Raw genomic sequence first — 14,054 nt, 5'->3', positions numbered from 1 at the left:
AAACGAGGTGATATTCACATTTACTTTTAGCAGTGGAATGGAAGTATGATTCTCTATACTTGCTACGTCGGACAATGTCGATTTTCGGGGTCTCCAATTGCCTCAAATTGTAGTAGATATAGGTATAATGTTTAGTTTACAGTCAATTACCCGCAACAACAGCAAGCCCCTCGTAAATCTTCCTCTTCACGTCAAGGAAGCTTCCCGCCCCACGTCCTACAGCAGCAGCTGATTGAGCCGTAGCTTCAATCTCGATCTTCCCTGTTCCTGATTTGCGGACCGCGACCATCCGGTCAATGAGAAGCGTTCCTTCACCACGGAACTCGGCCGTGTGGCCGGCCCCCTGCATGATCTTGCGGAGATCTGCTAGTCGTAGATCACCCACGTGGAGAGGGCGAGTCATAGATCTCGTTCCTGCTGCCATGTTGGCGGGAAGTATATCAAGCACTGGGTAAACATCAGACTTGTCTGCGGTGGGTTTCGTGCCGTCGACGGTAGGTGCCGTAGCTGGCGAGCTGGTCTCTTCCTGCAATAGTTTTTGCTTTTTACTTGGGGAGTCCGCTGCGTCCTCTGGCGGATTCAATTCAGGACCCCTCAACTGCGCAGTCAATGTAACCACGCCGAGACTACGGACATGCTGCCATTTCAGGCGCCGGACGAGACTGTTGCTCAACTTGACCATCCAGGCGTTCGTATCAACGCTAGCATCAATAACTTCCCCAATAACTGGGGTGTAAATCACAGCAGAGTCCGCGGCGGAGACATCAACTCCAGCCTTGGCCGCGAGGAGCTTCTTGCACTCTGTTGCTAGGGCTGTGGTCTCTTCCTTCATCCCGCCCACTAGAATCAGTTTGCGTGGTTGAATGAGCGGAATCAGCATCTCCAAGCTCCGCTTATCGTGCAATCCCGTAAAGTCCACGAAAGCGATGCGAGCATTAATAGTGAGACTGGCCTTCTGATAGACCGCTTTCGCGGGCCCCTCGAACGTCTGACTGTCCGCTTCGTCTTCTGACTCCAAAGCAGCATCAGCACCTTCTCCATCCTCTGTCAAACTCATATCGTCTGCTGTGCTGGCATCCTTCTTTCCAGGGAACTGTTGGCGTTTGGCTCCGCTGCTGGACAACCGACGCCCGGCCGGTCCTGTTTCATCCCATCGTCGTTTCTGACCGAGCTTGGTTTGAGAGTCAGATCTGCGCTGTTGCATGTCGATCTCTTCACGCTCTTCTGCTCGTAAGTATTCCTCAGGTCGGATGAATTCTCCATATTCGTCTCCCTTCTTTCTTGGTGCCACATATGGGAACATTCGTTCACGGCCCTTCTTGCCCCGGACATCCCAGTCGAACACGTTCTTCCGCCGGAGAAGGATATTAACACCAAGATCTTCATCGCTGAGACCGAGCTTGTTGCGATTGGAATGAGCTAGTGAAGTTGAGAAGTTTAGGACCCGTCCCTGCTGTTCTGTCTCAGAGTCTTCGGATGTGGAACTAGATCGGTCATCAAGCGCATCCGCTGCGTTATCTAAGTTTTCCTGCCCCCTTGCTTGGGAAGTATCCTGTAGTTGTCTCTTCGTGGCGAGATATTGTTGATAGAGCAACTGATCACCAGGATCTAGAGGCGCACGATGCACGTCTGACCAGGAGAGTTCTCGACCACCGCTATGAACCTGTTCTATCATCTCACCGTCGGAAGATTTTTCCAGTGCGACACCATCTTTCCTTTCTTCATACCATTCCCAGATCATATTGCCTAGAGTTTTCCGATACGGATCTTCCTGGTTGTCGGCAAGCCTCTCCTTATGGAAAGACTCCGTGAGTAGGAGAAGGTTGTTCGGCCCCCCCGCTACCAGGCGCAGAGATTCCTTTGCGAAACCCCAATCCAGTGACGTATCGGAAGCCAAAATGACCTTGGGTGCCTGGTAATTCAAGATTTTCTCCAACTTCTTCTTCCTCTCAACGATCTTCAGGTGTTTAAAAGTAAAAGGACCGGTGCCCTTCTCTTCTTTGCCTTGGTTTTGACCAGAACGTTGACCACCAGGGTTAGCTCGAGACTGGCCCGTTGCCGCATCTACACCTTCCGCGGCCTCGAACTCTCGCACAATATTCTCGTCCATCCACTCTAGCATACTCCTAGCTAATCTCATCGTCGTATTAGCCTTCCTACCTGCGAGGTATAATCCAGCCTCCTTTAGTACATTATCCTCTTGTCCTGTTCCAGCAGCGTCCCGCCACGCATGCTCCAGCGCATATGCCAGCTCCAAGACTCGAGCGCTAGTATCAGTAGGAATCAGAACAGTGCCTCCTTTGGCGAGAGTGCTTCGAATCATATCCAATAGCAAGTCATCCCGTTTTTTTCGTCCTCCTGGAAGGGCAAATTTGTCACCTCCTCTTGTACTGCAAACCAGCGCGGTGGGTTTGCGCAATTGCTCTATGACCTCCGTTCCACTGGCGCCTGACCCGCCGAACCATGCAGCACCTGCCATTACACTCTCTCGTGCTTGGTTCCAGTCGACAGCGTAAACGATTGATTCCATGCCATGTTGTATATGCCATATTGTTCCTCCCACCGTGTGTCCAGCATTGTAAGCCGTGAGCGTAAGGCCGTTCAGTGGAGGGGAAAAGGGGGAAGGAAGTGGTTGGTGTGGTTGCGAGTACTTCAAGGGGTGGATCAGGGAGAAGTATCTGGCAATTTCCTCTGCGGTAGGAGGTTGAAGGAGGATTCGTCCGGAATGACTAGCATCTGCGCCTCCTTCGCCTTCTGGTGCGGATGCTGCGGCGGATGCTGCGGCGGATGCTGCAGAAGTTGATGCGCCCGGCTCCGAGATCGAGGCTTTCGGTAGGAATGTTGCAGCTAGCGGCGAGGAGGCGTATAGATCCTGTAGTAGTGTACGACCAAGCGCAATAACGGGGCTCGTGGCGTAAACGGGAATCTGAGTAAAAAGAGGGAAGGTCTTGCAGCAATGCGCGAAGGCACCAATATGCGCAGGGGTAGCGTGGGTCAGAAGGATTAAGGAAAGAGTGGGAACATGTCTAGCACGAATAAATTAGACTAAGGATTATTGAGAAGGCAGACAAGCTAGCTAGCTGTCTTGTCATCATATCACGGAGCTTACTTTTCTAGTTCCTGCAAATCCAGAGGATCAAAGGTATCGTCCCAACCGACGTCCACAAGGATCTTAATTCCACCATCCAGCTCTAAAATTGACTGAGAAGCCTTCGAGGAGGACGACTGTGCGCCAAGCAAAGGTGTGAACGTAAACATCTTTGCAGTTTTTGGCGTCGCTCATCGGCCAACCTCGAAGTCGGCGATGGAGTTAGATTTGTCTCGGACACTTAGTGTTGCAGCGCTTCCAATCTAGTCATCAATTCAAATACAAGAACGGTTAAGACCAATAGACTTCAATCATAACATCACGTCTCTTCTCACTTAGAAATGGATTCAAACTCAAGGCATTGAGGAGGAATCGTGTTATTGAGGTGATTGGAGAGTTCCGGGGAAGCATCGCGGATCTGCTGTTTGTCTTGTTTGCAATGCTGGTATTCACATGACCTGATGTATTCAATCAATGTGAGAGATTAGTGGGGTCAATATATGACGATGGAGAACCACATGTCCACAAGCTTCTTGATGATGTCACGAGAGATGATGTTTGGAAGAAGCTAGTTGGAGAAGGTAATTACAGCAACCCAAGTGTCCCATGCCCCATGAGCTACACAGAACGTGATTTGATTAAGCAGGGTGAGGAGTACGCTAAATGGGGGAGAGACGTCGAGCGGAAAGCGCAAGTGATTGACGAGTTAGGAATGTATACAGGCTGGAATGGGGCTGTATCTCCTGATGATTATGATGAAGTTGCTAGAAGGCTTAACCTTGCCAAAAAGAGGTTTTTAGATCGGGAATCGAAAACTTATGCGGTACGGATATTGTGGGAGAAGGCATGGCCTTTCGAAGATAAAGCCAGTGAATGAAGGGTACTTTGTCTAGATCCACCAAGATGGTTTGCTTCAGGCATGACGGCGAGCCGATCGGGCGACTGGGTGACCCTCAAGCACGCGGAGAACCCCGATGATGCCATGCTCCAGTGGTCGAGAATCTCTCGACTGGGTCCGATTTAAGAGTGGAGGCGATTGGCTTCGCACGAACGAGCACGGAAAGCTCAATATGAAGGGCTCAGCCGAGTATGCAATTCTTATGCACAATAGCTTCTGGCATTTGCCTCATTAGGGCTTCTTGATTTTGGAAAGAGTCGGTTTAGTGATGAATGATGAAGCTGGTCGTGCTGTGGGCTTGTTTGTTATGTTAGTAGTTAGCAAATATCCTGGAGATCAATTTATCTGTAAACTTTCGCTGAATGACAGGATCTTAAATGCCTAGCGAACAGAGTCTCTCGTTTCTTCGAATGGTAAAACAAGAGAGCAAAAGTATTCGACAGTATACTCATTGCGTAGTCATGGAACTGACTATGCTGTCCAACTGGTTCATGCACTCACTGCATTCACTGCATCGTTTCTTTTACGAAAAAAGAAAATACATCAGTCTTTTGGTCCGGTCTGAAAGGCTCATAAGATTGAAGTCATCACCACAGCAGAGCATCAGTTGGAGATGTAGACCAATGAAACCGTAATCTTTGCGGGACCTGAGGCCCTGATGCTAGTTAGCTACAGAATAGCAGAGCAAGATTACTTGCTACTAGGGGTTACAAGTGAACATGTAGCGGTATAGTAGTAGTATTAGCAGTAGTGACAGTAGTAGTAGCAGACCCGCCGCCTCAAGCAAGAATGTACAAAGTGAGTGTTTCGCACAAAACGTCCAAGCTCCCTCTTCCTCACTGGCGAATGCGAAGAATGGCCGTCTACTTCAACAGCACGTGGTCATTAAATCATAACGAAACAATACAAAGCTAGATACATCATTTGATTATCCTGAAAACGTACAAGAAAAGACACAGGAACATGCTCAATACCAAAAAAGCGACGCTGAACCAGACCCATCTATATCCATGGAATCGCATTGGTTGGTCTTCGTCCGCACTTGTTTTCCGCGACGTACGGATCGGCTTAAGTCGGCCAAGCTCGAGATCTGTCTCATTGCAGCCTTCAGAAGGTTCAAAATCAGACATATGGTTCCTGGAAAACTTTCGGTCAGCCCGAGTTGGCTGTCTAGGAGCTTCTGAGACGTCAGCCTTGTCCTCGCTGAAGTCTTGATGTCTAAAGTTAACAAGAGAATGAAATTATTGTTGCGTACCTATTGGCCAGGCCATCCGTGAACGCTCATAGTCCGCATGCGTATACCAGCTACCATCGGCCCCCGATGATTGAGACCATGATTGAAAATAGCAAGTACTTGGTGCTGGTGGGAGGGTCGGTAGCGGCTCTTCGCCATGCCCGTCTAGAATTTTGGACCTCGCGTATCGTCTAAATGACGAATCGTTAAGAGATTCCTCAAGCCACCTGTATGCGTATTCGTAAACCATATCATCTGACCAGCCAAACCGGGCAAAGTCTGTGCCAGCATCGAACACCCATCGCAGCGCTGGGCTTCCGCGTGCAAGCAGTGGATGAATACGCTCGATTCGCCAACGTGGCATGGGTGTATTGACCCCGAATGAGATCGCTGGGAGCGCGTTTTCTTGAGCATATCTTGCATCAAAGCCCGCGCTATGGCTAGAAGATTTTCTAGTATTTGAGACATCAGACTGATCGACGACTCTAGCAGGGGGCGGCTGAGTAGGAAGATTAATTGAACCCAGCGGGCCATACTCTTCAAGTGGCATATATGAAGAATCATATCTAGATTTTAACACTAGTTGTTGCAGTGCAACTCGTGCGTTGGCCAGAGTACGCGAAGGAGGAGGTGTCCTTGAATAGAGCTGGCGTTCATCGCTCATATCAAAAGGCGTGCTCGGGTTAGAACATGAGCCCGTCCCAGGGCCAGAGGCAATTTCAACATGTTGAACTTCCGGACCTTCTGAGCCGGAGAATTGCTGGCTGTCCGTCTTGGAATTGGGCTTGTGCGATTCTACTGGTGACTTCGACATTTTCACTATGACGATCTTGTGCGGTCCACCATCCGACAGCTCGCTGTGTCGTCCCAACGTATACGGGTGACAAAACCTCGATTATGGGGCTCATACATTCCCCAGACTCTTGCTTGTATATGATTCAATGACAAAGATCGTTTGAGACGAAAGTTGATATACTATGTACGGCAATATATTCTCAATATAAGTCGTGACGGAGATTGGTCTGCAAATCGTTAACACGAATATACGGGAGATTCTTCTAACGACATACCTAGGTATGGTTGGAGAGATAGTTGGAGTACAGAGACTCAAGTACTTCTGGTAGACTTTGTATCACTCACATATAGATAATAGATAAGGCAAACAAGTGAAGTGCACTAAGTCTTCACCAAATAAGGTATGAGAATACCGACCTTCTGAGCACGTTTTCGTTCTGGGAACACGACAAGTGGTAAAACGGGAAGACCCAGACACAAATAGGCAGAAGCACTGTTTGCTTGCTTATAAGGAGAAATCCCAAAATAAAGTTAATGAGGGGTAAGAATATGTGGAAAGGGAAAATAGGACATATGCCATTCACGAGATGCTGGTGTCCAAGGCTTAATTAACCGTATCATGAGGATTGGCCAGAAAAAGCTAGCTAATAAGCAATGACCAAAATGTTAATATCTACAGAAGACACGCATTCCACGGCATATTGCAAACGCGACTGTTCTGAGAATACGATGTGCAATAGTTCGAGGCGCGAAGATCAGCAGTTGGGTCTGCAGGGCTGGAATGCGCTTATCTAAGGCTTAATGCAAGTTTCGCGGCCAGAATATCTTGTTCAAAAGACCAAGTGAAACGAGCTCTCCTCCCTTGATGAGTCATGGGGGAATCATAAGCTACTCCTCCGAAAGCTCATACCGTTGTCATATGTACTCAGTCACGTACATCAAGGAGGAACGGTATGATCTCCACATTCCACATCCCAGTTCGGGGTAGGTTTGACTTTCCCAAGCGTTTACATATGTGGTAATGCGCGATGAGAGAACACAGGATGAGCTCATCTTGGTAGACGTCAATGACCACATCAACAAGTTCTTCTTTAGCAATATGTCTAGGGTCCGCTCTCAAGTCCCATGTGCTCCGTACAACGGCTGCCTATTTTTTCAAACTAGGAACATACCGCACCTATTCCACATTCAAATATAAAACGAATTAAAGAAACAGTTTGATTGAGAGTCACAGTACATAGTCGTGGCAAATATCGCAAATAACCAGCCACCAAAGGGTGGGCGTTCTCGCATCGTAGAATATACAAATAACTCGGGGATCCGGAAACGTGAGCCGGCCAGAGAGGGAAGGAGTCAGGATCCCCTGACCGGTTCATGTGGCATTCATTGCCAATACCTGGGCTCATCAAAGACATGATAACGATGACCGCGGACTCCCTGTCCGCGGAACAATCCGGGGAATCGACGGCCCTCTGGCACCATTTCCTCTGGCAATCGCATCTCATTCTCAGGCTCGGGTTCTCCAATGACGAATTTGCCGACCTATCACAGCAGTTGGTCAGCAAGGATAAGACGTTTCCCCCTCCTTCGAAGAGGACTGTAGGCATAAATATGACATGGACGACAAGACTTACCTGAATTTCTGTGTCTGTGATAGAATCCCGACTAACACGAGCGTAGCCAGTCCTCTTTATGTTCTTGTAGAGGATGTACTCACACCATCTGTCCCAATCGGTAGGGTCGATATCCTTCATGCCGCTCAGTTCACTGACGTAGGTATTGTAATTACCTTCCAGTGGCTTGGTGACCAAATAGCTCAGCAAGATCAGGGGGCGAGGGGATGAACCCATTAACTTCGACAAATATTCAGTCTGGAGGCGGCGGTCTTCCGGATCTTCTTCTTGTCCCGAATGGAACACGACAACATCAACCAGCTCGCCATACATATCAAGGGTGGCATGAATGGCCGGAGCAAGTTCACCAACAGGAGAAGGAAGAAGGTGGTGAGTTGAATTGACAATTGGGAATTTGGAAAGTAAAGCTGAGCCCCAAGTGTGCTTGTTAGGACCAGGACCAAAATCTGCGTACATGCCAAGATCTTCCGCCAGGACCTGGGTCATATCGCGATTACCCATAATGATGCGCTGGTTATCAGATTCAAGAAGGCCAATAACATCAAGCTCCAGTTCCTGGATAACATTGCGCATACGCCGTTCCGATGACCACATGTCATTGTCGAGGCCAAAGTGAACAGTCCAAATGCCGACAGTTGCAACCTTATCCTCTTTGTGATATGGCACATAGTCGTTTGTAGGGAAGCGAAGATATGCAATAGCCATGGAAATAAGCTGCAGCGTCGCTAGAATATAGATGAAATATGATCGCTGTCGTTTGCCATTCGGACTGACGATCTTGCTCTTAGTACCGGATGAGTTAGTGACAGCGGCAGAGAAGACACCAGCTCCAATCGATAACATAGTGGTGATCATAATCCAATCGGTGTGTTCTCTGACGAGAGGCCCACCAGGCACAAAGGCGTACGCAACGACCCACACATGGAAAAGAATCAGGAATGTGTACAGGAGGAAACCGATACCAAAGGTTTTAGCAAGTGAATGGCGAACAGCCGACGAAACCAAGACTGGAGTGACCGCAAGAAGGTAGAATGCAAGGATAAGGCCACCATAAAATCCAGTCCAGTGACTGGAGCAAGTAAGGAGTGCCGCACCAACAGACGCAATCCCATATGCAGTCCAGCTTCCGGCAACGCCGGGATAATACAAACCGTAAATAAGTCCAGCACCCATTGCAAGAATAGTGAGTGCGCCATGAGGTACTGCAATAGGGCCGCGCACGGGATATCCCTCCCAGACCCAAGCGATCATGGTACTGGAGTCGGAGAGGAGGGAGTGCATTGCGAAAAGCAGACCACCGATACCAAAGGCGGCAAATAACGAAGAGCCTTTCCTGCCGCTCGAGGGGAAGTAGTCCCCTCCATTCGTCGGAGGCCTTCTGTGCGACCTGAGGACGGCTAGGACACCAAGGAAAAGCCCCACTTTATTCCATCCTCCATTCTCTGCATGCATGATAGGCCAGATGGGGTTGTTGGTTTTGCAGGCAAACTTAGCAATACTCGACATAATCAAGCCAATGCCCCATGCAAAGATACGGGACTCCAGCCTAGAGCTGTTTGCCCTTTCTGCATATAGTGTTGCAGACCATGCGATACAGCTGCAAGCGACCGCGAAAGTGGTCATAAAAAGTCGGTTGGCAGGGTCTTGCACCTTATACGCTAGTAGCCCGGAAAGCGACAGAAAATGGAAGAGACGAGGATTTCTCGTGGCGGCAGACTTCAAGGAGGGAATGACCAAGAGCACCGGAGACACGTAGCTTAGGATGGCTAGCTCATAACCAGAGATACCCATATGCCAAAGAGGGAAGTCTAACTCTGTCAGAAAATTGTAGGAAAACTTCTCCACAGACACTTACACCAGACGAGTACACCAAGGGCAGTCCACAAGGACCAGAAGACGAACTACACCTGGTCAGTAATCAGGTCCACTTGTGAGGCCAGTCTAAGGTTTACCATATTGTAGGCATCTGCAGCAGCATCAATGATCTCTGTCCAGAAGAACCCTTCGCCGAACGTATTTCCAACAGGCTTTCCTTTCCTAGCTACGAGTTAATTGCCAAAAGTTCTGATAGCCTTGGAGAGTAGATTATACACACTCTTTTTCGAGGACTGAGTCTGCAGTGGTCTTCAACTGCCTGGAGATTAAAACCTTAGAACACTCTTCTCGAATACCAACGTCCACATCTTGGCAACCGTACATTTTTCTTCTTGGTTTACTTCGGAAGCCACTGTACATACCCTCTGCTGATTCCTTTCACATCCCTGACCACGATCTCAAATGCGTCGAAGTCGAGTGCAGTGACAGCGTCGAAACCCACATCAAACAGTATAAGAGACCATTCAAAAAAGGCGTACTTGGTGTAAGCTAAAAGGAACAGAGTTAGAAGCAAGGGACGAAGGAGGATATATAACGATATACATACCTCCCGCGACTTTGTGCACCTTGTGCTGAATGAAATAGTAGACTAATGGAACAAGGGTTCCGAAGAAACAGCCCGCCAAGATCTTTCTGTACTTCACAGCGCGGCGGTTGTTTGGGCTAAGCGCAAGGCAGCCAAGAGTCCAGGGTAACGTCGCAACGAGGTAAGAGATCATGAAAATATCATGCCAATCATGATCGTCGGTTGATGTAACGTACGTCCACCCACCGCATGTAAACGTCCGGAACAGTCCAACGCCGGCGATAAACTTAGGAAGAGCTGAGTTGGGGCGCGAGGTCAGGATGTACCAAAGGAACACTAGAGCAAACCGAGGGCCCGAGGTGATAGCAATAAACACTTGGAAGAAAGATCGCTCCGGATAGCGATCACCGATCGTTGCTGACACCGATGGAAACCATTCGTCAGGATAGCCATAATGTTCGTTTTGCACGATTTTCCGGAAATGCAGAGACATTCCTACTACCAAGGCACTCAAGAAGGCCGCATAGGCAGCGACTGTGTGCGCCCAAGACACCCATTTCCCATTAACCTAGCAATTGTTCAGTGACTCTCCTAAGTACCTCAATTGTTGATATAGCCAAGACTAACCGCTACAACGGCATCCCCATCTTTGAATTTGGGTGCCATGGCAGCGAAGAAGACAGGCGGACCAGTCTCCGGCCACTCGACGAAACAAGGAGGAAGAAAAGAGAATGAAGAGCAATTAAGGAGACAAACGAGTGTCAAGAATGTAATAAGAATATGAAAAGAAAGAATAAATTTACAAACGGAAACCAGACTGCAATGGTCAGGAGCCCCTGAGCAGCCAGATGAACATGAGATGGATTGACAATGGAACTGAGGCTCGGTAACTTGCGGGTGTAAATAAGCGCTAGTCCGAGTTAGGAAAGCGGACAGGCACCCGACGTGGTCGGAGCTTTTGATTGCGGGATGCCGACAACTTTTTTTATCACTCCATTCAAAGAGGTATCCTGCAGCAACGACAATCGCAACCATGTCTGCCGCTACCGATAAGGCACGCTTCTTTCTAGAAAAGTCAGTACCTGAACTGAAAGAGTATGAGAGAAAGAAGATTTTTAGCAAGGTACTTCCTCAAATTACACACCACTTAAAGTATGCGGAGGACTTACACTACGTTTTCATTGTGTAGGATGAGATCACAGCGATCATCAAGAAAAGGTCGGACTTTGAGCACAAGCTCAATGCTCGCGGTGCTCAACCTTCCGATTTTGTACGATACGCAGAATACGAAATGAACCTCGACGCCCTCCGACGCAAAAGGGTGAAGCGACTTGGTATTCGCGGTGCGGGATATTCTGGCCAGCGGCGGATTTTCTTCATCCTGGATCGCGCAACTCGCAAATTCCACGGCGATATTGGCTTATGGATTCAATACATTGAATATGCTAGGGCCCAGAAAGCTTTCAAAAAGCTTTCTACGATCTTCGACGATGTCCTGCGACTACACCCAACAAACGTGGATCTGTGGATATATGCAGCGCAATATGCTTTGGATGACCATGCAGATATGACGCAGTCTCGAAGCCACATGCAACGTGGGCTACGGTTCTGCAAGAGCTCTAGGAAGTTATGGATTCACTACGCGAAGCTGGAACTGATCTATACAGCCAAGCTTGTTGCTCGGCAGCGCATCCTGGGTCTTGACAGAGAGATTGAAGCCCCGAAACCAACGTCAGATGCTTCATTTGAAGATCCCAACGCCGACATGATTGCGCTACCACAGATCACCGGTGAAGATATCAACCCGAGCGCTAGAGATAGTAATGGAGTGGACCAAGTGGCGTTGGAGAATCTTCGCTCAACGCCTGCAATGAGCGGTGCTATCCCTTTGGCCATTTTCGATACAGCAATGAAGAACTTCGAACAAGATGCCAAATTCGGCCGTGAATTCTTCGACATGGTCGTGGACTTTCCTGACTTGCCCTGTTTACGCAAAATCTTGGAACATGTTGTTAATGCGCTGCAGCAGTCAAGTCCTACCAGTCATCATACGCAAATCTGCTATATCAAACTTCCTACCGCCGGAGTGCAGCCCACATCACCTGAATTCCCGCGGGCTTTAGTTACGTCCTTTGCCCGGTTGAAGGAGCACCGCGAGAATCCCAATGTCGCAAAAGAGGTTATTAATTGGCTGCAGCCATTGGAGAACGCAGAAGGTCTGGATCCGTCTCTGCAAAAAGCCATTACTGCCACGGTCCGCAACGCGGAGCGTGTGCTCTAGCCTCAGAGCTGGAGTCCCCTTTTTTGTTCTAGTTGTTCGTACCCTTTTACTTCTCCGCTGTCATGCAAAGGCGCCTATTGGAGTTCATCATCGCACATGGGTGGTTCAGATAAAAGTTAGCTCTTTGCCAATCATTCATCAAATTTACTACCCCGCCGATTGCTCTTTTTGCTGCTGTGCAGTTTCTTAGACTTGATTCTGGCTTCGTTTTCGGCCTTCCTTCTGTACAACGTGAGCTTGAAGCCTTTGGGGATATTTGTAAGACGGAAACAAAGCCGATATAGCGATGTATATAAACGTACAATTTGTGTACCCGGTCTCTTTGTTCCTGAGACGTCTCCCCAGGAATGGCATCTCTTGCAGTATTTTTAAGCAACTGGTGCAATTTCTCGTAACATGACTCCACATTGGCGGCTTGTTTCCGCGACTCTTCCGACTGTATGACTAGACTCTCCGATCTTTCGGCGAAGTATCGTGATGATCGCAGCGGACGGTGTAAAATTCGAGGCACAAGCGGTAAGAGAGAATGGAGAGGCACTTTCAGAGTAGCTTTTGAGTTCACCCTATTCAGATCCGCAAGGCCCAGTTAGTGATAGGTCGACACAATCGGAGGTTATTTACGCGAGGTCGACCGACTTGTTCACGTTCTGCCCCCCAGGACCACTGGAGCGACTAAATGAAATTTCACAAATTTGGCGTGGTATAGTTTTCGAAGTGAGTCCCGTGAGCCATTTTCGAGCTGCGGCTAGATCCTCATTTGAGTCTTGGAGGCGTTCCGTGGCGGCCGCTTGTTTAGAAGCGAATGTTCTTGCGGTGAGAGCGGAGAAGGAACGAAGAGGGGGGAACCAATGAACTATCCGAGGATATAACTGCAGCGTGACCATTCTTTTCGAATATGCTTCGGTAGATTATCTTTTTTTTTTGTTGTTGTGTTCTCGTGGGTGGCTGATGTAATAGTAGTTGGGAGTAGCCAGTGTAGGTATCCCTGTAACTCAGACATTGAATTAAGGATGAGATACTAACCGGTAACAAGCACGGGGATCTTCTAGAAATCCGAGTTAGCTTCAAGGTTAGTTGCCGGGAAAGACACTGTGCTAGCTGGGACTGATGAACCCGATACTTGGCGCTATAGCCGATCGGGAAGGTCAAATGAGGCAGTGGGTATCCTCTAGAAGCTGGGTACCGTACACTTCCGCGGGCTTTCCATCAGTACAGAACCCCTTAAGATGGTGCTCACTGAGTGGTAATTCGGTTGGGAGTTCAATATTTTTAGGTAATCCGTTCTTCTGTATGACTTGGGTACCTTTCAGGTACATAGAAATTCGGAGAAATGGGGAACAAGAAATGTTGACAAGTGTCGATTGCTCAATTCAGCTATAGTATAGACGGAGATACTCCGGTCTTACCAGGGTCTGGACCTGACTCTAAGAATAACTCTTTTGACGAATGATGAAGGAACTTTCGAGCAGTTCCAGGGGAAATCATCGAGAGCATGACTTGACCCGCCACTAAGACTGGCTGGCAATCGAATCATCCAGTCATACCATCGGCATGAGGAGACCTTGCGCGCTAACGCCCTACCCGATGGGGAAAGGCGCGTAAAGTTTGTGCAGCATTGTAAAGCTGACGTGCGCAAACCGTAACTTTACAACATGGAAAATCTTCCATCGTCTCTCTCGCCATGCGGATTTTTTTTTTCTCTTTTTTCCTCCCACACTCCTCG

At 48.6% G+C, this 14,054-nt stretch overlaps 5 protein-coding genes across 5 annotated transcripts; 1 reads left to right on the top strand and 4 right to left on the bottom strand.

The window, feature by feature from the left end:
• Positions 1-142: 142 nt before the first annotated feature.
• Positions 143-3,258, bottom strand: F9C07_2228090 (mRNA cleavage and polyadenylation factor II complex, subunit CFT2; the record flags this gene model as incomplete). Its single annotated transcript, XM_041288288.1, has 2 exons — positions 143-3,026; positions 3,110-3,258. The coding sequence occupies 2 exons, from the start codon at positions 3,256-3,258 to the stop codon at positions 143-145; spliced, it is 3,033 nt and encodes a 1,010-aa protein (XP_041140691.1).
• An 824-nt stretch (positions 3,259-4,082) lies between these two features.
• On the bottom strand, positions 4,083-6,716 carry F9C07_1089379 (uncharacterized protein). The gene is made up of 2 exons (XM_071507513.1): positions 5,242-6,716; positions 4,083-5,163 (listed from the first exon to the last, which is right to left on the bottom strand). The coding sequence occupies exons 1-2, from the start codon at positions 6,032-6,034 to the stop codon at positions 4,907-4,909; spliced, it is 1,050 nt and encodes a 349-aa protein (XP_071365821.1). The 5' UTR covers positions 6,035-6,716; the 3' UTR covers positions 4,083-4,906.
• A 682-nt stretch (positions 6,717-7,398) lies between these two features.
• F9C07_2228088 (Frag1/DRAM/Sfk1 family-domain-containing protein) lies at positions 7,399-10,716 on the bottom strand (the record flags this gene model as incomplete). The annotated part of the gene is made up of 8 exons (XM_041288290.1): positions 7,399-7,557; positions 7,650-9,457; positions 9,505-9,550; positions 9,602-9,686; positions 9,745-9,783; positions 9,887-10,013; positions 10,072-10,618; positions 10,678-10,716. The coding sequence occupies 8 exons, from the start codon at positions 10,714-10,716 to the stop codon at positions 7,399-7,401; spliced, it is 2,850 nt and encodes a 949-aa protein (XP_041140693.1).
• Positions 10,717-11,083: 367 nt separating this feature from the next.
• On the top strand, positions 11,084-12,331 carry F9C07_1286 (half-A-TPR repeat-containing protein; the record flags this gene model as incomplete). Its single annotated transcript, XM_041288286.1, has 2 exons — positions 11,084-11,173; positions 11,240-12,331. 2 exons carry the CDS (start codon positions 11,084-11,086, stop codon positions 12,329-12,331), a joined length of 1,182 nt encoding a protein of 393 aa, XP_041140694.1.
• Positions 12,332-12,462: 131 nt separating this feature from the next.
• On the bottom strand, positions 12,463-13,215 carry F9C07_1285 (peptidyl-tRNA hydrolase domain protein; the record flags this gene model as incomplete). Its single annotated transcript, XM_071507906.1, has 3 exons — positions 12,463-12,553; positions 12,634-12,894; positions 12,968-13,215. The coding sequence occupies 3 exons, from the start codon at positions 13,213-13,215 to the stop codon at positions 12,463-12,465; spliced, it is 600 nt and encodes a 199-aa protein (XP_071365820.1).
• Between the last annotated feature and the right edge of the window lie 839 nt (positions 13,216-14,054).

Source organism: Aspergillus flavus, chromosome 1, assembly GCF_009017415.1.
Source record: "Aspergillus flavus chromosome 1, complete sequence".
Classification (NCBI taxonomy): Eukaryota; Fungi; Ascomycota; class Eurotiomycetes; order Eurotiales; family Aspergillaceae; genus Aspergillus; species Aspergillus flavus.
This window is presented reverse-complemented; position numbering and strand designations above follow the sequence as displayed.

Bases quoted from the DNA above. Each gene is read 5' to 3' on its own strand.
- F9C07_1089379 (XM_071507513.1), bottom strand. From the start codon at position 6,034: ATGTCGAAGTCACCAGTAGAATCGCACAAGCCCAATTCCAAGACGGAC. The intron at 5,164-5,241 runs GTACGCAACAAT...ACGTCTCAGAAG, and splicing joins ACGGATGGCCTGGCCAATAG to CTCCTAGACAGCCAACTCGG.